General features: G+C 39.9%; 1 protein-coding gene and 1 non-coding gene across 2 annotated transcripts in view; both read right to left on the bottom strand.

Annotated features, from left to right (window-relative positions):
- LOC134680164 (mucin-2-like) overlaps positions 1-25,115 on the bottom strand; it is a 60,622-nt gene that overhangs the window by 12,961 nt on the left and 22,546 nt on the right. The window contains exons 3-9 of the mRNA XM_063539235.1: positions 6,380-6,566; positions 5,833-6,067; positions 3,073-5,741; positions 2,443-2,649; positions 1,892-2,056; positions 1,384-1,519; positions 275-472 (exon numbers count right to left, since the gene is read on the bottom strand). Coding sequence (XP_063395305.1) covers positions 275-472; positions 1,384-1,519; positions 1,892-2,056; positions 2,443-2,649; positions 3,073-5,741; positions 5,833-6,067; positions 6,380-6,566 — 3,797 coding nt within the window. The remainder of the gene's footprint in view (positions 1-274; positions 473-1,383; positions 1,520-1,891; positions 2,057-2,442; positions 2,650-3,072; positions 5,742-5,832; positions 6,068-6,379; positions 6,567-25,115) is intronic.
- On the bottom strand, positions 9,736-9,807 carry Trnaq-cug (transfer RNA glutamine (anticodon CUG)). Its single transcript has one exon. It is a non-coding gene; the product is annotated as a tRNA-Gln (tRNA).

Genomic DNA, 25,115 nt, shown 5'->3' on the forward strand with positions numbered 1-25,115 from the left:
AAACCTTTACGAGACATCGAGATACCCAACATCTCTCTTGACCAGTTACCCGCTTTACAAAGTTATCGCCTGAGAGAAACTTGGTCATTAAAAACTGTTGCTGGTTAACGGTCTATAAGTGGAAACAAATAGGAAAATTTAAATCTAATTTTAATTGAAGTTTTTTTTAAGCTTCCATAATTGTTATATTGTGACAAACAATAATTATGAATGCCGGAGTGATAAGGTAAGAATCAGTAACGAAATTAAATTCCAAATATCGGCATCAGCTTACCTGGGCTGCTGGGCGTCAGCGTGCGGTCGCACGCCGCATTCGAGCGCGCCGCAGCGCACGCGCAGCGCGCGGCGCTTCTTGCACGAGGCGCGCCGGAACGTGAGCCGTGCGTCGCGCGCGCGCGCGTCGTGCCACACCTCCCAGTAGCCCGCGCGCGCCGCGCGGCCCTCGCGAGCCTCGCGCGCGTACCCCACGGACCTGTCACATCCATGTTAGTCAGCGGGAGTTCACTCAATCCGAGATGTTCAAATTACTTCCAATTCTACAATCATCATTATCAAATCCAATATCATGTGTTTTCAGACAACACAAGTTTCGAACTGTGTTACCGGTTCAGTAAGGATTCGTAATCTCACATCCTTCGGCTAACGTCCACGCTAGCGATAATTTCCAGCAGTGTCCGCCGCAGACCGTGCCTAGTCTTTCAAGCCGAGAAAAATTAATATGTGTAACTGGAAAGTTAGACTGCTGGCTGACGTCGGGCAGCTACAGCGTGCTGTGCGGTTCCTGCACGGCCTTCTCCTCTACCACAGCAGGCCCACGCGTCACGTGACCTGCAGACTATAGCGGTACTGACTGGAAGGTCATGGCGCGGCAGACGGCGCGGCCGAGGTCGGGCAGCTGCAGCGTGCTGTGCGCCTCGTGCACGGCCTCCCCTCACCATAGCAGGCCCACACGTCACGTGACCTGCAGACTATAGAGGTACTGACTGGAAGGTCATGGCGCGGCAGACGGCGCGGCCAAGGTCGGGCAGCTGCAGCGTGCTGTGCGCCTCGTGCACGGCCTCCCCTCACCATAGCAGGCCCACACGTCACGTGACCTGCAGACTATAGCGGTACTGACTGGAAGGTAATGGCGCGGCACACGGCGCGGCCGAGGTCGGGCAGCTACAGCGTGCTGTGCGCCTCGTGCACGGCCTCCCCTCACCATAGCAGGCCCACACGTCACGTGACCTGCAGACTATAGCGGTACTGACTGGAAGGTCATGGCGCGGCAGACGGCGCGGCCGAGGTCGGGCAGCTGCAGCGTGCTGTGCGCCTCGTGCACGGCCTCCCCTCACCATAGCAGGCCCACACGTCACGTGACCTGCAGACTATAGCGGTACTGACTGGAAGGTCATGGCGCGGCAGACGGCGCGGCCGAGGTCGGGCAGCTGCAGCGTGCTGTGCGCCTCGTGCACGGCCTCCTCGAAGCTCTCCACGCACAGCCGGCCCCACACGCCGCGCTTGCGCACCATCACGTATCCTGCAGTAAATATTTTATTGTAGGCAGAAATCAACACTAGATTTCAAGTCCCTACATAAGTTAACTGGTGTTGCCACTATAACAAAGTGTAATAACGGTACAATCTTTAGGTTTGGTATATCGGAGCGACATAAAAATCTGAGCCTTGAAAATAGAGGAGTGTTACGATATTTTTGAGCACCTTGGCCGCTCCCATAAATCTGATGGCGACTTTACAGTCAAAAGCAGAAAGTGATAAACAGCCGAGGTGTTCAAAAGGAACTGAAGAAAACAATGAATGAAAAACAATTATTTTTAAGAGAATAAGAGTGTGTGCGAGTCATTTTTAGCCTTAGCTACTTCTGCTGCTGACATTTAGTATTTCGTCCGTACCTTCCTCGTTGTAGGGCACGACCTCGTTGTCGACCTGGTCGGCGAGCGCCACGCAGCTCTTCTCGTCGTCGCCGAGCGGGCAGTCGGGCACGCCGTCGCACACGCGCAGCTGCTCCACGCACTGCTTCGCGTTCGCACACACGTACTGGTCTTCGCTACACCATTCTGTAAGTAAAACCCGAGTTAGTACAATTAGCACAATACACTCGATCACGAACACTGTTTCACGTAGTTACTTACATAGTCCTGCAAGATTATTTGAAAAATCTCATGTAAAGACCAATATTTCGAGACACTAGCTTTTAACCTGCTGAGAAATTTTCTTTGCTGCTAACATCACCTGAGAAGATCATCAACATCATGAGCGAGTATTGTATGATTCTGCAGGATTATTTGTAAGATCCTATTGTAAGGTTTTACTTATAGGAACTTGTTTCGAAATACCTACTTAATCTTCTGGAAGATTTTCTTTGGTGATCCAGCATTCGATATGAGTCAAACGTCCGAGCATCGTCCCACGAGTAGAGAAATACGAGTGAAATCGTTCTTACCGCATCTGTTCTCATCAGAGTAATCCCAGCAGTCGACGACGCCGTCGCAGATCTTGGCGTCAGCAAAGTCTGCACGCAAGTAGTCGGCACAGGAGCAGGCGCGCTCGTCCTCGCCGTCCGCGCAGTCCAGCAGGCGGTTGCATCGCGACGTCAGAGGCAGGCACGCGCCGCTCGAGCAGCGGAACGACGTGCTGTTGTCGCATTCCTCTGGTAATGCAATCAAATCTTTGTCAAAACTGTTGCTCCAATTTGGAACATTACTCACGTGCAAGGCTCAAATTGTATGGTAGGTAGGTGTGCTTTATCAACATAATGGAATGAGGGCTGACATTCTCTAACTTTTTGAGTACCTACCTAACGTCGATTAACATCAGATTTTGGGAAATTAATACAGTTAGGACAAAATTGAGATTTTTATTTAAAAACCATTATATTTATGCATATCGATCCCATTTCTATTCGTAAGGTTCTTCGAGACCAACCTATGATAATACACTTTTTTTTGTACAGCATAGGCAGACAGAGGAATTGGATTTTTTAAGATATAAATGGGACAGACTCATGAAACACGTCCAGTTAGGAAAGGCCAAGCCAGAAACAGCTAAATTACAGAGAAATAAATAATCATACCTGTTTTAACGGCGTCTTTTGTTATTTCTTTCTCTAAATATAATTTGTTGAAGTTATTTTCGGGAACAGGCTTTTCTATGATGTTTACTTCTTGTTTAGAAGGTGGAATTTTACTGAATGTCTTAGTTAAAATTTTGAATCCCGCCTGATTTAGAGTGTAACTAGATGGTATAGCTTTGGTGGAGATTACTCCACCTGGAGTTCGAAATAAAGTCTTATTCTGAGCATCGGAAATAGTCGCCAAATTCGCTAGTTGTTTTAGTTTATCGATAGTAAGGGTGTTTGTTTGATTAGTGGGTATTTCCAAAACGACATCGGGTTCCAAGGCCAGTTCGTATGCTGGAAGATCTAGAGTTTTATTCGCCTGTTTACTACTAACACTTCCAGTAACATGGTATGAAACTCTATACGTGCCTTCTGGTACGTATGTGCCATTTTCCTTCTTAAATTGAATAGAACCTACTCCCAATTCATCACTCGCTTTAGGAAATCGGTTACTGCCAGTGACCATGTCCGGTGAACTGGCGACAGGTATACTGTCACTGACTTTTGTTAGCATATCCTCTTCGTCGGATTTGACTTCTTCGTCCTTAGATATCAATTCAAGTTTCGGTGTCACGTAATCGTATTTATCATTTATACTCCGTTTTGTAGTTTTCTCCGTAACAACCGTCTGAGATCTTATGTTGCTACGAAAAAAATTACGCTCATTTTCCTTGTTCGGAGATTGAACCCGTATTAACGGCCTCGGTCGTAGAGGTCGGTTTACGCCAAGATTAGATTTGGCGGGTAGTAGAGTAATCACTCGTGTTGTTGTTGTTTCGACTTCATCCTCGGGTACAAGTTCAACTGATCCAGTCATTTTAATGTGAGTCTGGCGCTCTTCATTTTCAGATTCATCCATTTCTTTTACAGGTTTTTCAGTCGTGCTTTGTGTGTATCGTTTTATAATTTCTGTCAGATTTTTAAGAATTGATACTTTTCCCGAGAACTTTGGTGTTGTGTTTGGAAATGGAGCGTCATTTTTAGTAATAATAGCTTGCAACGTATCATTGTAATATTTCTCCGGTGAGTGTTTATTGAATGTGCCATTATCATTGGTTGAGGTATTTACCAATTCCCAGGTATGATGAGGGGTCTCTGTGCTTGGTATAATCGAAACTTTGTTATTTGGTCGTCTCGTGGAGTTTTCTGTTTCGTCGTGACCATCAGCTGCTTTCGTAGTACTGCTAGATGACATGTCTCTAGAGGACATAGTTGACATGGTGCTTGTTGAAGTCGAAGTGGTAGTCGTTGTTGAAGTACTGCTTGTAGTGACATCTTGTTTCTTAAGAATTGACGCGCCTTCTATTGAGACTTTTTCAGTGCTGTTATCTTGTTGCTCAAATTGTACCACGTTTAGTGTAACAGACGTTGTTTTTTCCTTAGGAGGCCTTTCCACTGGTTTTCCATCATCTTCGTCGTCTCCACTTGTTTCTTCTGATTCCACTACTGTGCTGATTTTATCGACAGGAATGGGATGAGCTTTCGGAAAACTAGATCCTAATGTTTCCATATTTTTCAATGGTGGCGCAAACGTAGGAAGGGTAAAACTCGTATAAACAGGACTTGGTACGTAAACTTCTGCACCTAAATTAGGATCGACACTTATTAGGCCTGGGGGCTTATATGTAACTTTCTCTCTATTTTTTACTGGAGGTATAGGACTTAAAAAACTTTCTAGAATCGATGAATCTTCTACTACTTCAGCGACACCTATCCTGTCTTCGGCATTGTGTTCAATGGGTTCTATAGGTTGCTCCTCGGTTACCACAGGCACGTTGCTGGTGGACTCGTAGTAAGGCCTGGTGATTGGCCGCCACGGTTCATTATCAACAACATGTGGTACAGTAAAAAGGGTATCGATTTTAGGGACATCTTTGTATTGATTTTCATTAGTAAGGAGATCCAGTAATATTTGCGAAACATTATTCGTGTTTATCTCGAGAGGTGTAGATGGTGTGGTAATGGAAGATGGCGCCGCCGAACTCCTCGTAGTGCTTTCGGTATCTGTTTGTGGAGTAGGATCCGTTTTTGGTTTTACATTCAAGGTAGACATAATCGTAAATGGTCGCGCCTTTGGTGTACTTGTAGGAACTCTTCTTGTTGTGGATGGTCTAAATGTAGACGGTCTAATGAAGGGAGGTTTCGTCGAGGGTGCTTTAGACGTAGTTGTTGCTTTAGTTGTAGTCGTTGTCTTAATATTTGGTTTTTCATCGTTTCTTGGCGGACTAGAGTTTTGTTTATTTTCAGTAATATCAGCTTCAGTCTTTGTGATTTGGAAAGTGCCTTGAACTACAGGCAAATTTTCTGTGTCAATGTCTGGCTCATCGGGATCTTTCTTTTTATTGGGTATACTTGGTTTCAATGTGGTTTTACGGACAACTCCTACTCTCGTTTGCAGAGTCTTATCTTTACTACTAAGCGGAGGAGGCGATTTTGAACTACTTATTGCCATGGTATCATTCAAAGCCTCCTTGACGTAAGATTCAGATTGGTATGTGTGGGTTAGATCCCTCTTTATAACTATGCTAGACGTATCTATTTTAATTTGTCCAAAAGCTGGATTCTTCGAATTCAAGTCTTGAATCAAAATATTTTTCAGCGTTTCTTCTATATTTGAGACAGAACTGAAAAAAAAGAAATCAGAGTTTAAAAATGGGGTTGCATTAGGGCTTGAAATTAAACAGTAACTAGGTTGAAATTGGTAAACTTCTGTACCTTGGTATTTTTCTTCTGTCAAGGTAGAGTCTGAAGTGCACGTCGAGCCGGCGGTCGCCGAAGCCGGTGACGAGGGCGCCGGCGAAGGCCTGGCGCAGCGGGGACGGCGCGGCGTACGCCTGCCGCAGCGCGGCGCCGTAGCGGCGCTGCCGCTCGCGCCACGCGGGGCTGCCCGCCGCGCCTCCGTACACGTCGCCGCGAGTCACGCGTAGCGTGCCCTCGAACGACATTATAGCTGAAATAATACATAATTATATGAAACTATGTGTGAGTAACAGAAATGCAATAGTTTTAGGAAGAACTATATTGCGACGTCCGATTTAGATCCTATCCAATTAATCTCTTATATTGCTCCGGTAACCGAATTGGCACTTTATTAAAGTATAAGTCCACCGGCAAACCCCGTCATCACCCTGATATTGACTTTAGGAGGAGTTGAGCTAAGTGGTAATAAGTAAAGGCGTTCAATCAGAATCAAAACTTGACCCTTAACTTTCACCTGGGTAGCCTACGCATTCTAGCTAGCTTAGTATTGTTTATTACTCACGTTCTCCGTTGTCAGGCCTCAAGGCCCCCATGTAGAAGGCCAGCGCCGCGACGGCGAGCACCGCCACGGCCGCCAGCAGCGCCCCGCCCACTAACGCCGCCGAGCACAACTTTCCGCTCCCGCCGCGGGACCCGCTGCCGCTGCCGAGCCCGCGCCCGTACCCTCCGCCCGCGAACCGGTATTCACTCTGTTAACAACATCAGAAAGTTTAGAGACGTTTGAAAATATTTTGAAAAGCATGTGGAAGGAAGGCAATTGCCGCTTCTTATTTCCACTAGTTAGGTTCTTATTCGAACTGAAGCGCTGGTGGCCTAGCGGTGAGACTGGTGAGAGCGTGCAACTTGCAATCTGGAGATCGCGGGTTCAAACCCCGGCTCGTACCAATGAGTTTTTCAGAACTTATGTACGAAGTATCATTTGATATTTACCAGTCGCTTTTTGGTGAATGAAAACATCGTGAGGAAACCGGACTAATCCCAATAAGGCCTCGTTTACCCTCTGGGTTGGAAGGTCAAATGGCAGTCGCTTTCGTAAAAACTAGTGCCTACGTCAAATCATGGGATTAGTTGTCAAGCGGACCCCATGGCTCTCATGAGCCGTGGCGAAATGCCGGGATAACGCGAGGAAGAAGAAGAGAAGGTTCTTATTCCAACTTGGTGGTAATAAGTTGATACCCCTGGTAATACTGGGATTTTTTTCCCATCTGTCCCCGGTGGTGGCAACTGAGAAAAAATATCCCAGAAGGGCCCGGCAGAGGTAAATGTCGCCGTGTGAAATCTTAGCTAAAGTGGACGCCGTCCACACCGTTCTTCTTTTAAACCACGTCACGTAGCAAATAAGTAGGTACCTACCGTAGGTATATAATTAATACGTATTTCCTTTTCAAAAGTGAAAAATTGGTGTGAATATTAGATGTGAAATACTTCAGTGCAAAAGGCATGACATACATAAGTTAAGTATTGCCTTGCCTTGACACAATGTTGAAATCATTGGGCATTTGTTGGACATCATGTGCGCTGGGAACTGCCCACGGGCAACGCCAAATAACCCACACCTTTTACCTTCCGTCAATTTATTCCGCGTGACTCGTATATCAAAACCGATGAAACACAAATGTAATCGATGTAATATCTTGGTTCCTAAGCGGTGCTTAGACAGGTGAAGTGTATTTAGGAAATGTGAGACTTTACGAAGTGTGAAACCCCTACCCGCTGGTATGGGTGATAATACAAAAATTAAGGCTCAAATTATACAGCCTAGCGCACTAAAATGGTACTTATAATGAATTTATGAAGAGGAGTTAGCTAGCACGCAATGCGAAAATAAAAATATAATATAAACGTGCTTGGTTTTAGCTAATTGTACGCATTTATATAACATTGCCTATTGATTTAGTACAGGCGTTAGTTTTCTTCTGAGTAGAAGCAAAATAAAAATAACAAAAATAAACTTCATTTTTAAAAGTTGAACCTCAAAACAGCCGAGAGCAAAACAGATTATGACGACGGATAAGACACCGACATATTTTGGCAATAAACTCAGCCTTCGACATCAATCTATAATTAACACGTATGTTTCAAAATTTTACGCAAAGGTAGCACGTCATTTTGAAGAACATGAACAGAATTTTGATGAGGTAAAATTTTTGGCTAGAGGTTTTTATGGTCCCAGTAATTATACCGTGGAAGCGGCGGCCATTACAAAAGGGTTGGCATATTTACAAACGCAAGAATGAAGAAAGTCCTACTTGGAGAAATGATCCACAAACAAGGCGGAGTAATTTCTTCTTGTGAAGTATGCTTTGTAGAAAAGTAAAAACGCGCTAAATGTTTTTTTATCCCTGAGTTACAAAGAAGAAGGATTAAATGATGACGAAATTAAGGCTGTGTTTTTGTTCTTGTAGATAGGTGTACCTACAAATCATATGTGGTTTCACGGCAAACGTCATAATTTAGTACTTAATATTAAGTAAAGTAAAGTACGAGGTCGGTCACCTACGCGCTGGACAGACCTGATAAAATCTGCGACACAAACCACCATAGTCCAATGTTCCCGTAACGCCGAAGACCGTGGCAAATGGAGGCACATTGCGAGGGCTGCGTTATCCACAATAGATACGTCTCATCATACAACCACGACCACTCTGTCAAGAGTGAACGACTGAGGAGGAGGATTAAGTAAAGATAAAACGTAGTTTATTGACGGGCTTCCTTGGAAGGATGCAATCGTGGAAGAAATTGGCTATTTGGTAATAACTATTGATTGCTATAACATGCCATTAACCTACTCAAAATATCTAGTATTATTTAATCGAGGTTAACATTCTAGTGTAGACAGGTACCTATTTAATTTTAGTCCTTTAACCCTTTAGGCCCACTTTGTACCGTCCCACTAACCCGGGGTTAAGCGGTTAAACCGTTAACCCAGTGTCAAATTGTACTGGTAGCCATGGTAACTCCAGGTTTAACCGGTTAACCACGGGTTAGTTTAATGGTGCAAGTGGCGCTTACCAGGGTTGCCACACGCCACTTCAAACATAAGGTGTTCTATTTTCGATCAGTAAGACTTACATTCAATAGCCTTCCCGCGTAGCCAACATGCCAATCGCTGACGCTCCGTAGCGATCGAAAAGCAATTGTCACTGTCGCACCAATGTGGAAGAGTGATAGAGAGACACAATGCGTTTCGTTGTCGAAGCGATAGCGATTGACACCTTGGCTAGGCCGGCTGGTATCTGAAGGGTTAAGTGAAATGTTTACTCTCTTTGTCCACATAGCTACCTACTTAATTTTTTAACACTACACTACAGAATTGCAGATATAGTATAGGTACAGTCAGCAGCAATAGTTGCTAAGCGGGCGAGGTGTCAAAATTACCTTGACGCGCTTACTATTGCTGCTGACTGTACCTAAACATACTCGTCTCGTAAGTCGTAGATTCTAATTAGTATCATGTCAGATTTTATATCTTTAAACTCCAAAGGATTTGTTATCCAATCGCTTCGATTCAGTCGAACACCGCAATTATAATTATTACTTATTTAATTTAGCGACTACTGGCACATCCGCTGCCGCAGCCGACGAGAGTAATTACCTCTTTATATGACGAGTTGCGCAATGAGGCCGTTGAACCCGACCAATTACAAGCGTATTTAATTGCTTACAACAATTAAGTCTTACTTACTAAACTGACAATTTGTTCTTCAAATAAAAGTATGCGATTTTCGTAAAACCTGTTCAAAACATTTTTTTTAATTTCTCTTTCATATATGTACCTACCTACGATACAAATATTATAATAATCAATTTGGTTAAATAATAAATAAACTAAAATACAAAACAGAAAAAGCAAAATGAAGGTTCCACCGAGATTTGAACTCGGATCGCTGGATTCAGAGTCCAGAGTGCTAACCATTACACCATGGAACCGTTGAGCAAGCGTGCGAATTTAGCCTTCAGATTATCTCACCTCTATGCGATCCTTTGATTATTATTCTGTTATTGTTATTATGGTAATATAACACTGCCACCAAACTGGGTTAGTTAGTGGCTTTGATTTTGTAAAAAAACCGGACTGCGAGTCGGACTCGCCCACCGAGGGTTTCGTACTTTTTCGTATTTGTTGTTATAGCGGCACCAGAAATACATGATCTGTGAAAATTTCAACTGCCTAGCTATCACGGTTCGTGAGATACAGCCTAGTGACGGACGGACGGACGGACAGCGGAGTCAGTAATAGGGTCCCGTTTTATTCTTTGGGTACGGAACCCTAAAAAACATGACGATAAACAGGAACAATAAAGTTAATAAACGAAGTCGTATTTAGGTAGGTATTAAATAAAAAAAAATTGGATTAATGATTTTAATGGGGATAAATAAATAAGCAGCAATTGGAACTTTTTATCGTCTATATTTCTATAAGATTTGAGGATACTTTTAAATTGAACCAAAAAAAAAAATTCCAAATCACAAAGTCCTGAGCGAAAAAGCAGTCGAATTGAACTTCTTGCTTTTTTGAAGTCGGTTAGAAATTGATTTGTGACGTCCCACGGTCAAAGGTACCTTATAGCGGGTATGGAGTTATGCATACCCCAGTAATCTACGATAAATAAGCTATCGATAACACAAAAGATCAACCTCCTAAGTTGCGTAGTTACAGATATGATTTTTTGAAAATAATGTTGTGAAATGAGCAACTTTACGATAGAGAAGTTTTAAGTTTAGCCGCCTAAAAAACTATGTTCCTGAAGTAAGTTACATAGTTGACTACAAATAATAATACCTTATATATCTGAGATTAAAAAAATGTTGCGACTTGTTCCGTAATGCAAATAGAAACCTTTGATATCGACTGATTTATGTGTATACTAACCAGTCTCTTGAAAATAAAGTTTTATTTCATTTTCACGATTGATTGCAATGAGCTCTCAAGATTTAAATGTTATCTATTAGAAAACGACACTGATAGACAGTTTAAGCAAAAAACAATACCGATTTAGAGGTGAAAATGTATTTTCTGACTTTTTCATATAAAATCAGAAAATTGAATATTTTTACTTTTAATGTAACACACAATCAATTTTTCTGAGCACATATGAAAGAAATTCTGTCATTCAAATGAAATAAATCCTAAAACCCCAACTAAATACCATAACCCCTTAACCCCTTATGCCACTTTAAACTTACATAACAATAACAGTATTTGCTCCATACATTTACGAAAAGGTACCTTATGGAAATAAATCTAATAATACATCACTACAAAACATCAATCACATTGAAGCTTTTATCTTTTATGAATAGAAAATATTAATTTACATTAAACTGCCACAAATTTAATTGGTTCTTCGTCATAATAATCTTAAAAAAGACCAATAATTTGTATGTAATGAAAAGGTACCTTGTGGTTAAGTTACATGATGAGGCATGATGATGATGGAACAGTTAGGATAAACTAATAATATTTTGGGGTAAAGATGTTATAAATCGTCTATTTCTTATCAATAATATATTTTGGTTGCCATTGAAGACAAGCGGCATTGAGGTTCAATGACCTTAGATATTCCATAAGGTAATGCGTCGGGTATTGGCATTTTTCAGCAAACCAATGGCTGATGTATTGCATGCGACCAAACCAAATGAAGATTATTCTAGTTAAGAAAGACTTGACGAGAGTAACTTTAGTATAATAGCAGGCTACTTGGATTTATAATGTCGGTCGATGTACGGTTATAATATTTGCTAGGCGCCCCAACCAGAACTGAAATTATCAAATTAGTTTTGCAGAATGCTAATACAGTTCTCTACCAAACTTCTTTTCCCGTATTGACTAGTTTTTTTGGAAATTTTCAACCTTTTTTCCATAAGGTACCTTTTTACTAAACTCTGAGACGACGTTACTAGGCTTATAACTAACTTATAACAAAAATAAAAACAGGTAAACAAACGTTACGCATTAAGGTTTGAGATCACACAATAAAAAAAAATTTAGCATTTTTTCACCTCTTTACAAAACATTTCATAACTCCGAAACTAGAAACCCTCATAAGGTACCTTTTCCCGTGAAACGTCACATTTATTTTATATTTCTTACCCTACATTACAATCAGTTACCTACATTTGGTGGATAATTTTTCCGGCGCTATTAGTAGTAGGTACTTATAATAAATTATCATATTTATCTGTGGAAGACGGCACGGCGACCGTGGACCCATTCCTACGTGACTGCGGTAATCACGAGCTTGTACCTAGACGGCACATATAGGTAGTGTACCTACATAATATGCTCCATGCAATGGCTTACCATCAATGCCTGTATCTCTTTGACAAAAGAGACGAGTTAATGTTAAGAACTGAACTGATACGTAATATCTATTTCATAATTTTCATAATGTATATTGTCATAATCTCATAATCCTACACCTATATAAATCGTGTCACCTCTTAAATAGATACCTATAACGCCATCTAAAAATGAGTTCCAGAGAGATTTGTAAGTCCTAGTAATCTGCAGCGGTCATACAACAATTAAAATAGGTACCTACGAGTACCTATATCACAAATTGTACCTACGAACGACTTTAGTAAAGTTGGCTCAGCGCACTACAATTAATGACCCATCGACAAATATGCCGCCAACGTCCAACAGTGACGACGAGGGACGCAACTATGCGAATATATTGAATTTAGATAACCAGTACGTAGGTACATATATGATGATCGTTCTTGACTATGTGGCAGTGATAAAAACGGTGTCCGACGCTTTCAAACTGTCGGTTTTAATAATCGACGGTTGTTTTATCACGTGAAATAAGGCATCCATCATACGCCTGCGGTCTTCATAATTGTTGGTAATGTCTTTGTTAGTAGCACTTAAGGTACGTGTAATCGAGTTCCAGCTAGCACTAAGAACTTAGTGTATACTTAGTGCAGTGTTTAGCACTCGTACTAATTTCACGCCTACTTACCCCGCGATGACCGACAAACGTTCGTCCGACTTATTGTCGTTGTCGTTACAAGGTTTGCAAATTAAAAGATGCCAGCATTAGGTCGCTATTATAGTAGGTACTCGTACGTGTGAAGTAGGTCTTTCGAACCATTGTTTAAGTCTATCATCATTTTTCATGTAGCTAAAACAACTGTAAAAAACTAAAAACTATTAACTAAAACTAAAAACTATTGTAAAAAACTTACAAAATAAATCGAATCGCTAATTAGTTTGCTGTGGGATATTTAAAGCTGCGTTACGTTAACGATCCCGTTACATGCGTTTAGTGCCACCCGCCCTAGAGGTAGAAATCCTGATTGAAATATTGCACACATAGGTATTTATGTAACTTACCTGTAGTATGGCTTAATATTTGCAGTTTAATTAAATGTTTTAGAAAATTTATCACAATTTTAACGATTAAAACTATTTGATATGTCTCAATCAAGATATGCCTGTTTACACTTTTGGACCTTATTTACTCCCAGTGGCGGATTTGCCCTAGGGCGGCAAGATATTACGGGCGGCAAATTGTGAAAAAAAAAAATTCGCTGATGACAACAATGAATAACTCAAAATGTATTCAATATGATGGGTGCTGAGAAAGGGGCGGCTACAGGGCCTGGGGCCTAGGGCGGCAAAGACTGCAATTCCGCCACTGTTTACTGCTTTAACCTTTAACTTTTAAACAATTAATACATATTTGACATCGACTGTACTTAGACGTCAGTCCCGCTTTCCGACCTGTGTCTCTCTCTTCTATTCAGATAAGCCAAACGCGACGGGCAACTTGCCAACAAGATATATATATGTACCTACTGGTTATCGTAAGCTATTTATGTAATTTGATACCTAATCTACGACTCCATTAAACTGATTTTTATGTGTTTATTTTAATACATTGTTACGCGTAATTATTAATTAGGGAATCAGTAACTGTTCAGTGATAATATTAGTTACCAAAGATAGGGAAAGCTGGAAGATACTCCACCGACAAGAGAATAACTCTTCAGTATGAAGACTATGAAGTTCAGAATGAAGGTACCTACATATTTCATTACCACTTTAAAAACAGGAAAATAGGAACTGGTCTATTTTTTGTAAGTAATAAAACGTTCTGGGGGCCTGTATGACTTGTTAAGATGATAGGTAATAAAAATAAGAGTCCGGTTCCCATATTAACTAACGCAAATTAAAGTGGACATGGTATTTAGCCATGTCACGACTCAAAAGACCCGGAGAGACCCTCGAATTGGATTACTGTAACATTTAAATCAGGACCACATTTATTACATTTTAATGATTTACAAAACGCAACGTACATCTGGTCGCACCATTGCCTATTAGCCACTTTATGAATGAATTTCATTCATAAGGGTCATAATGGTCAGCTCAGCAATTTTGCAGCTCGATATACAAAACTACATAAACGCGTGAAGTCTCGCTAAAGACAGTACCTACTTAACTATAATTACCGTTCTTTCAATTGTACTCTTGTGTAAGCGCGGTAAATAGAAAATTCAGGATCAGCTTTTCCCATTAGACACCCTACACGTTCCTCATCCTCCCACGAATGCCTCAAAGGTAAATTTACATATTGGAGTCCACTTGTAGGAATCTTGGTATAGGTAGCTGTTCGATATCAGTGACCGACAAGGCGCACCTCGTTGCATAGATAGAAGTCTATTTACGAACGCTTCGACCGACAAATTATAACTGTGATGGAGCTTTCTTCTAACTGGAAGGCTTAGGCAAATAAATAATTAATTTACTACCTACATATCTATTGTATAAGTTTGGCAAAAAATTCATTTTTGGTGGTTTGATGTAACATAGGTTCATGCTTATATAAACATATGGTCGAATTGATAACCTCCTTCTTTCTTGAAGTCGGTAAAAAATAAGAATAGCCGTGAATTTCAGCTGCTATGCGAAATCACAAGAGTTTTAATACCTCTAACACCTAACAAATCCACGATAATCAAGCCTATGACGATACCAAAATACTTTTTAAGGGTTGCAGCCAAGGTCATGATCACGTAAGATATTTCACCCAACCAACATTCTAAAGCCAAATGAATTCCATTCAAAACAGATGATCGTGAACTAGAATATCCAGTTTTATAGATGAATAATAACACACTGGCCCTCGGTGATTATTACTATGCAATTACCCTTACGGCATCTATTTCAAGATGCACATACATAAGTGGGCTGCCCTGCATGGTGCATGGAGGAGACCGGGCGACCTTGCGCGGGTGCGACCTCACAACCCTGAGGTGCGCCCGTGCCCGCCTAACCGATGCTGACGGTGACTGATCACCGATATATCATCGTCGGATTATTGCCACATATATGTGTCCGTCATACTGACGTACGACCTACATCTCAATCAACAGTAATCTTCTGAAGTAAATTTATTGTTAAACAAAATGAAGGTACCTACCTAAGTACTTGTCAGCGTTGATTTTTATCACTTCGGTAACTACATAATTTATTATATTTTATCACTTTAAGACATATATTTTTAAAAGTTAAAAATAAAATCCTCCCTTGCGTTTTAAATTAAAATGACAGAACAAACGTTTGCCCGTGCGCCGGTGGCCGAAAAAATCAAGAACGCCCACCTCAATTAGAAGATTGATTAAAACCATCAATGAACAATGCGACGTATGCGTGCTGTGCTGGTCAGTTTTAGGCAATTAATCAATATTTGTTGAGATAATTGCCGGGCAAGGTTCCTCACTCGCGGTGTGCGGGTCATGGCTGCATGACGCTAATAGTTTAAACACGGGAACTAATTTGTTACTCATGGTAACATTGATGAGGATGCGCTGAGAGGACGCCATACCGACAGACGTATCTTCATCTGTCGATACGATCGTGAGTTTTAATAATTACGCTTGATTACTGACTTAACAATGATAAGCTTATTATCTGTGTATTATTAATTATTAGCGACTGCGATTGTATAATGCTGGAATCATAATAATGCCCGCATAATGGGCTGCGTACTGCGCATTAGTAATCGTCAGTGTCCTCGTTGACGTTTAATTTACCTCATTCTCCTTGTTTTAATGGTTGGTAATTACGTAACAAGTATCTCGGTAACAACGGCCTGAGATTTGCACCCACTTGTTCACAACGATCAGACGGACAGGCAGACATCACCGGGGGCTCGCGGCAGATTGTTGGTAATAAAGCTTATTATCTGCCTATTGTACACACAATGCAGGAAGACTTTTTTGTTAGAAATCCTTCAATGTTGGCACCGCTGCAATTACGAAGACACTTTAAAACAAGAAGTTTCAACTAAGTGGGTTGTTTACCATAATTAAGTAGAATTATATATACAATTAATTGTATTTGAAATTGAAAATCTGCCGCTGGACAACGTGGTAGGTGTCCAAAGTGTGGATTGAAGTATTTGAGAATTAAGAGATGTGTTGCTTATGCATAGTTAATACAAAATCCGTTTTACTAATTAACTTTTATAAAAAAAATACTATCTGATACACTAGCAATTTGCAGTGTTTTTATAACAAACAAAAACAAAATACACCGGCCAGCGGCGTGCTGTGAGGAACATGAATCATGGCATTCATGGCGGCCCAAGGATCTCGCAATAAAGACTGTAATCTCGGCGTAATAGCTCGCGTCCGTGAATATAGCCTACATACCATCAAACAAGGTGACAAAAAATCTTGACATGTGAACACCAACGTCTCTAATAAATCATAAAAAATCACAACTGGCGTAGAGGCTTTGAACTGTATCAAGGCTAATCTCTACATTTACAAATTGAGTTTCAAGCTATAGGAAGCGACTGATTAAAATAAAAAATGTTTATTAATAAATATTGAATCACGTATGAAACCATAATTGAATTCTAACGAACGAGCTTACTCTTGTTTCATTCGTTTGATACAGTAAAAAATACTTTTTGCAGATTGGATTTTTTGGCATATTTTTGTATAAGTACCATACCATTAGTACCATTTTATACTCGTGATGCATCAGATAATCTGTATAAATTGTAGATGTGATGATACTAATGATAAACACCACAATAATGCGCGCCAGTTATTTATTGAGTATCCGTGAACAATGATCCTTCCGGCCGATTTCGACCATGGCGACCACTTCGACTCCTAGTTCGCTCGGCGCTCGTGCGCCCGAATATGGCTGACATAGCCGATCTTGGAGGTGAACCTCCGCGCACATTGAGGGCACGTGAGAACACCAGCCACATAGTGGTAGTGAATGGAAGCAGGCTGGCGCGCTCTCAGGTCATCGCGTTTAGCGTCGAGGTCAACTTTACGTTGCTCCTCGAAACCATGCACTTTGTCATGGACCAGCCTGCGCCACTCAGGACGTTGTGCTGCCAAACCTTCCCACTGAGAGGGCTCGATGTCGCATCTTTTCATGTGTCGTTTCTGAACATCTTTGTATCGGAGGAGTTGTCCGCCAAGTTTCCGCTTACCTTCCTCTAGTTCAGAAAAAAAGATGCGCTTCGCCACTCTCTCCTCCGCCATACGCGATACGTGACCGCACCACCGAAGCTGTCGACGCATTAGGTAAGCCTCTATTCCACCGACCTTGGCTCGTCGCAGAACTTCGGTATTTCGCACAATTTGCGCCGTGAACAATATAGTAAACAGTAATACACCAGCATTTTATAGGAGTGAAATATCGATGAAGTGTGGGACCATAGATTGCTAGATGACTAAGCGCATGGCTGTGCTGAGATGTCAATGACTGATTGATGTCTGTTGCCAATGTGTGTTACCTAGGGAGTCCGGAAATTCCAGAAGGAATTGATGAAACTCCATAAAATAGGTATTATTGGCAAATGATATTTGAAGTAGGTACCACAGGTACCATATCCTCTCGTAAACTTTGACGTTCGAATCGGAACGCTGAAAGTTGGTTTGAACATTGTTAAAGCTAGCTCAATCGAAACAGTAAAAATATCAACTGTTTTATATTACTGTTATAGAATTAAATAGTTATGGAAGTTTTTTCGGACCCAAAAAGATATTCAATAGCTATGGAAGTCAATGCACAATGCGGATGCGATCTAAGTATGGAATGTGTGGCTGAAGATAGCGCTGATTGCAGCGGCGACGCGCAGATAGAGTGGCATTCCTCCGACACATTACCAATCACTTCACTTTTATGGACAACAACCGCGCCGACGCGGCTCATCATCTCGATTAGATTAACTTAAAATACCGCCTGATGGCAGAAATGTATCAAAGGCTATTTCTTTTCAACGTGCGTGATTGCTTATTGCGTCACACCGACGCCACATATGTCATCCTCGATGTAGGTGCTATCCCTATGCGATACATGATGTGTAAAAGGGACAGAGTCGTCTAACAGCATGGTAGCACGGCTGATGTCGAATCACCGGTCACGAGTGTGTCGCCTAACGGTCCGACACGAGTGACGCTGCGTGATACGATTAACACTAACGAATGTGCCAAACTAACGAGGAAAACGAACTACAGACCGACTGATACTCTATGTAAAATGTATGCACCTATCTAGCTATTTCCTTCAATATCTAAATACCTACCGATAATATTTTAGATAATGTACTTTATAGGAGAACTATCGTTCTTCGTATCGTATCGTAATTATAGATGTATGAGCATATGGTATTCTCTTTAGTTTCCGGGCAAGAGAGGGGCTGCCGTCGAGATATATACTTACGCCCTGCCTATGCGCAGTCCTATCGGATGTATTACTGAACAACCTATCGTTATTGCTTAGAAAATGTTTAGCCTTAGTTGATTATGAGACAGAATTAAAATACCTAGTATTAGTTAATATGAAAATTAATAACTCTACCTGACCCAACTACGTCTGTCGTTGGACACCACTTGTCTTTATCAATTTATATAAATATTTCAACATGTTTAATAAAACTACACTGATACAAATTACACATAAACGACAAAATAGCATACCTACTATATATATATACAATTAGGGAATGCAATCCCGCATGAGGAATTCAATCCCAGTATTTAGCGCGATTGTCATTCTCTACCTAATGCATTTCTCTACGACAAACTATCTGTTAAAAGTGTTGACACCTACAGTGAATTGTGATATCGGCTGTGCGTTTTAACGGTTACATTTTCCGCCTCTGCTTAGTGCTTATCCCGTAAATGGAGATCATAGGGTCGATTTTTGAATTCTGAGCGCTCGATTTTGTTACTCGAGAATGTGTGGAAAACGGCGAATAACAAAGTATAACAATTTTTGAAATATGAGCAATTATGTATTGACCACTACCTATAGACCGGTAGGTATTGACCACTCGTTTACAATTCTATTAGTAGAATTTAAATGCTTAGTAGTGGAGATATAATGAAGTACACCTTACAACATGTTACTTATTAACAATGACTATCTCTTCAACTTTCTCCTGCAGTCTTCTTATTATGGTTACTGTGAGACACCCACGCACGAATCACGTCCCAAACGTGATTATAAACCTCATTATACTTATAGGTTGTTTAGAGGCGAGTGGACCGTGACCACGGCTGTGGGTCAAGGACTCGGTCATTTACCCTGTGCCGAAGCCGTCTGCCCGTTGAATTACTTCTTTTTTGGGCCCTCTTTATGGAGATTTTGTGAATTCATTACTTGGAACTACAATGCGAGTGTAAAATGGACACGGTAGCCTTAATTGATTGGATTGATTTTGTGAATCCTTGTGAAACTATTTTATGTAAAAAAAATGGAAGTCACTTTTAACTCATCAAAACTCAAATATGAGGGATAAAAAAGATTTGTAAGTATATCGAGGTCGAATCCGTCTAATTGGTAAAGCAGACTAAAATGATAAAGCGGTGCTTCACTATTAACGTCTTATTTTCACAGGAGTTTTACGTTTATGAGGGCACTTCCACATTGTCACTGCTAAGCTAGGCAAACACTACCTAAGAGTATCCTCGATTCAACGACAATTAATGTTGTACCTGGTATTTTACACAAAAACCCATAGTAAGTAATACCTAACCAATGTTAGCAAATTATTAGTGTGTAACTACATGGTAACAACTACTTAGGTATGAGGTTCTACATGGGCTGGAACTCATTACTTCTCGACTCTATCGTTTCCACAATAGGCTAAAGCCTCCGTTGAAATGCCTCCTCCGGATGTGTGAAATACGTGAGCGTTATTATACCTCGCGGATGCGTTTCGCTAAAGGAAACGATTTCCGATAAAGCGCCATATCAAGCGACAAAATAAATGTCTTGAATTCTGAAAATTGAGGTCATGATCACGGCCGAATTTCTCATGGGTGGCGTCATTTCGGTGTGGGTCTCATTTCAAAACATGTAGGAATTGAAAATATGTTACGACTACTTGTTAACGCTTTTCTTGAATTTGGTGAAAGTAAAGGAAATGTTTTTATATTTTATTTGTAAAGCCTATACCTACCTACCCACTCTTAAAAAATATTATAAAAATTATTTCGTCATCAAGATTATTTATTTAATAATCATTATCATGTATGCGTACCTATTAAATAATTTAATCGTGTAGTTAACGATTAAACTTTTAAATTGTTTAATTCGTAAAGCACGTCTTCGTTATCAATTAAACCCTTCAATTAAAAACCAATCATAAATCAAAGCCTCTGATATTATTCCGATGAGGTGTATCTAGTAATAAAAATGTTAACCCCGTGATTACTCACAATAACGACTGTATTGAATTGCACGTGCACAACCGGAGGGCAGCTCCTCACCATAAGATAATCATTTGTATTACCATTTAAGTCTAATTAATCGGTATCGCATTGTTTAAGAATTATGTATAATTACATAGTCTTCTCACAACTTGTCTAGGAGGTAATCTCAGCAACCTTGATAGCTGCTTTGTGCCTACCACTATTATGGTTATATGCATGATCCCATAATAAGCGTATCATCTGTTACATATGCCAGTACCAGCAGCTGTCTTATATAATCTTATAGATTAATTTTTTTTTCTTCGTAGTTACTTGTTTCGGTTTGTACTTAACTCAAATTGAGAAAGTTATTCGAAATAAAATGAAAACATTTGCTCTATAGTCTTCTCACAATGAACATGTTAAAAATTTAAAGCATTTGCGCAAATGTTGCAATTAAGTACATTACTGGCATAGTTTCGTAGGTACTTTAAAGCTTCGCATTAAACTTTAACAGATAAAGATCGAGGATAATAATTATAAATTAACATACTTAGTTACGTTCCACAATAACGGTGAAGTCTTGTGTGAACAGATTTTTGCTGTAATTTTCTCTAGATCCATCGCAGTACGATATTTTTAACCGAATTCCTAATCCCAAAGGTTATCAATTCGGTTGTACCTATCTTATTTTTTATAAAAAAAACCCGGAGAATAGAGAAGAAAAACTTATCACTTATGTAAAAACAATAGGTATCTACAAAAAAATGTAGGTACAATCTGTATGTACTCAGTTCAATTTCAACATAATTTGTGGTAAGTAGGTACGTGTATTCAATGTATGTGTATAATGTATACATATAACTTTAATATAATAATAACATTACAAAAGGTTTGAGGAACGGTCAAAAATCAGCATGACGGAGAGTGACCGCGTCGGCGAGCAACGAACTCCGCTCGGCGCCGGAATTTGCCTATGTTTATCACTTTTGTGGACCGTCGCGAAAACTCTGTCGTGCCTCCGATTATCCTCGTGGCTTCTTTCCCGCAATGACGACCTAAAACTTTGTATATAACAGAGATGCGGTAAATTCTCCGTATTTATTGATATACGTATGTAGATATTAGAATTAGATTTGTATTGAGAATATTTGTTGTGTATAATTTTTACCCAATCCGCTCTATAACTTGAACAACTACCATACTTGTTGTTAATTTTCAGCGTAAGAGGATGCAATTATGAACCCAAATCCTTACAAATAAAACCACGATTGAAATTTATTTACTTATTGCATTGTAGCAAAACACTTTCTTTTACTTTCTACCGCAAATGAAATAAACAGTAGGTATCACGAAACCATCTGGAAAATATATTTTTTGTTACCCCAACAGCCGAGGAGAAAGGTGAACGCCTGGACCCAGTGACCTACTCGCGGAGTCTACTTTCCTTACATGAAGTCTATTGTCTCATTCCTAAGTACCTATCATATTTTGTAAATTATAAATATTCGCTGATAAGATACTAAACAAATAACTCGTATTATCATAAATTATCCTTGGACATTATGTTAATACTATATATCGCTCAATCAATTGGTTTTTTTTAACCCTCCCTTATTAAAATTAATATAAACTGACTAAGAAAACATCTTTATTAAATATGAGAAGAAAATATTATTTAGAAATCTGGGACGAAGTTTTCTTGGCATGCCTAGATTGCCTAGAATATCTTAGTTTAACATCGTAAGAGTTGGCTTACAGTTTAATGCTGTGGAGATGAAGGTTTTAATTAGAGTCCAGTCGAGCCCCGCGGTATAAATAGCCGGGATGCTGCAGGACAGGTTGTCAGGTAGTCCTAGTTACACCAGGCTTGGCTTGAAATAAAACTAATAAGCTTAAGTAAACTTCGGCTGGAGGCGTAAATAAATAAAGACTATTCGGAGTTTCAACAATACTGGCAAGTTCAAGTTTTATTTCATAAGTATAGTGTATAGTTCATTTTCATAGTATCAGTAGAGGTTAGCTTCAACAAATGGAGGTGAAAAATATGGCGCCGACGTAGAGACAATTAGGTTTTACTGGCGACCTAAGTACAATTAATGTGACATAAAGATCTCAGGTTTTCGTTTTACAACTTGAGGCCAGTTGTGTTACGGACTTCTATTACAAATTTTAGGCCATTCTCACAACTGCAGACATATTTCCAGAGAATGACCGTTGTAAAACGTACGGTTATACTTAACATAGACACTTCTAATGGTTTTTTGATGCTGATGAAACATATGTGTCTTGTGATTTTCATTCCTGTTTTAATTGAAAACTTTAATAACAGACTTCAAAAAAGTAAAGGTTCTTTTTTTGTATGTTTTCTGATTTCTCGAAGGCTGGACCGATTCGGACATTCCTTTTTTTAGGATTTTAAAATTTACAGTCGATTGACTTTGATTGTCTTTACATCAGAATTTGATGATGGGATCCTTGAGAAATTAAGGAAACTCCTAAAAATTATAGGAATATCTACCGATAAACATTTGGGTATTTTTATAGTAACTCGTGCTTTGTTCACAGACAGCCTTGGTGAAGATCACATACCTACCTAATTATGGCACGTTATAAAGTTTCGAGAAATAGTTTCTTTTTTTGTTAAAAGTACTTATGTATGTATAAGCACAGTTTAATATAGCCGATATGATATTAAAGATAATGACTTCATTTACTTACCCATGACATAGGTGCCTACTAAACTGATACCCTACTATGATGGACGAAATTTTTGAACTTAAGTTTTCTTTGACTGTAACTATAATAGATTTTATAAATAAACTACTGACAAGACGACATAATGATTTATTTTGCAAGGTACACAGGTACGTTATCTAAGTATTTATATTTACCTTATATAAAAGTAACTGTAACAACCTGTTTGTATAAATGGGTTTATTCTGTTAGCATTCAGTGTCGTTCAGTGATTCAAATTACACGCTTAAAGTGTGGGCGGTTTACGAGAATGTGTTGACCCGATTCGCGGTGCTCTTGCTAGGCCGGTCTGGGATTCTATTTCCGTCGCTTACAGAGCACTCACCTCAGGCAACACCTGTATACGTGTGAGCTTGATATCCGTATCAGCAATGCGTTATCGAAGATCAAACTTACGCAAATCCCGCCGATGTGAGTGCTTGGCAAGCAGTACGAGGACTGCGCGGACGCCGGCTATTGCACTGAAGATCGCACCGGCCCAAGTGCAAGGCGAACCTCTCCACGTAACTCCGCGTTACGACAACTAAATGCCGACACGATTTATACTTTTTACACGTTTTTTGCGCTCAACATGGCTTGAGCTTGCTGATATTTAAACGGAATATTGTGCTCCTTTTACGTAATCTTGCTCTAGTGTAATCCAATTGTGTGAAATAGTGTTAATTAATTTAATTATGTATCTTTAACAACTAAATAAATGCAAGTGAGTGAAGTGAATGTGAGTAAATAAGAAGAATTATACGCAATGTTGTCACAAAATTAAAACTTTTCTTGTTTCTTAATCACATACACACAGAACGTAACATTTAAAGTCGCTTCTGCGACTAATATATATTTTACATTTCTTCTACCTAGCGTTATCCCGGCCCTTGCCAGGGTCCGTCGTGTGAGACGTACCTATATTTTACTAACTATAAATAAGCAAATATTATAAATAAGCATAAAAAGATTTGGTACATATAAATACTTTAAAAGTACTTAGCTATTTGTATTCTATACCGGGTGTGGCCTGTAATATGAGCAAAAATTAAACTGTAGGCTGTACTCCTCATACTGATCAACATTTGTTCAGCGACTTTTAAAAATAACTTGTGGTTTGATTTTTATTATACTTTAAAGTTTATTCTAAGAAGCAATGTATTGCGAATTCTGTTATGTTTACGGCGTGACAAGCAACGTCAAACACAATGATATGGCGTGGTGATGGCGTCCATTGAAGATAATATTTATTTTGTATGAAAAATAGGGAGTCTAAATACTTCATAATTTTTAAAAGTTGTTGAACAAAAGTGTCACCGTTTGAGGAGTACAATCTATGTTTTAATAATTTTCTCGTGTTACATGCCACACCCGGTACATACTATTATAAAGAAGACCGAGATACGTACCTACGAGTACTTATTCCATTCTTTTTTGGGTAAAAAAATATCAATATTGTTGTTGGATGCAAATTTAAAAATTATCCGAGTCGTGACGATTTACAGGGTTCGAAAAGAAAAAGGCAACATGCATAAATCGGAATGAATGTGCACGGTGCAGTCGGTGCACGTTTCGCTGGCGATTCAATATAGATAAGTATTGGGGATGTAACTTAAAGTTTAAACGAACGTGTGTTTATCTCGTTTTCTCTATTCGAACATGGGTGTTCCGAGCGAGCTGAATACCAACGGCAAAAACCTTGAGCCTGGTGATTTAATAATGCTTGCCATGTCTGCGGATGACGGTTCCCACATAGGTGGAATTAGCAGACAAAATTAATGTCCCACGACGGTCGGGGCCTGCGCTTCAAGGAACAGGTT

Source organism: Cydia fagiglandana, chromosome 3, assembly GCF_963556715.1.
Source record: "Cydia fagiglandana chromosome 3, ilCydFagi1.1, whole genome shotgun sequence".
Classification (NCBI taxonomy): domain Eukaryota; kingdom Metazoa; phylum Arthropoda; class Insecta; order Lepidoptera; family Tortricidae; genus Cydia; species Cydia fagiglandana.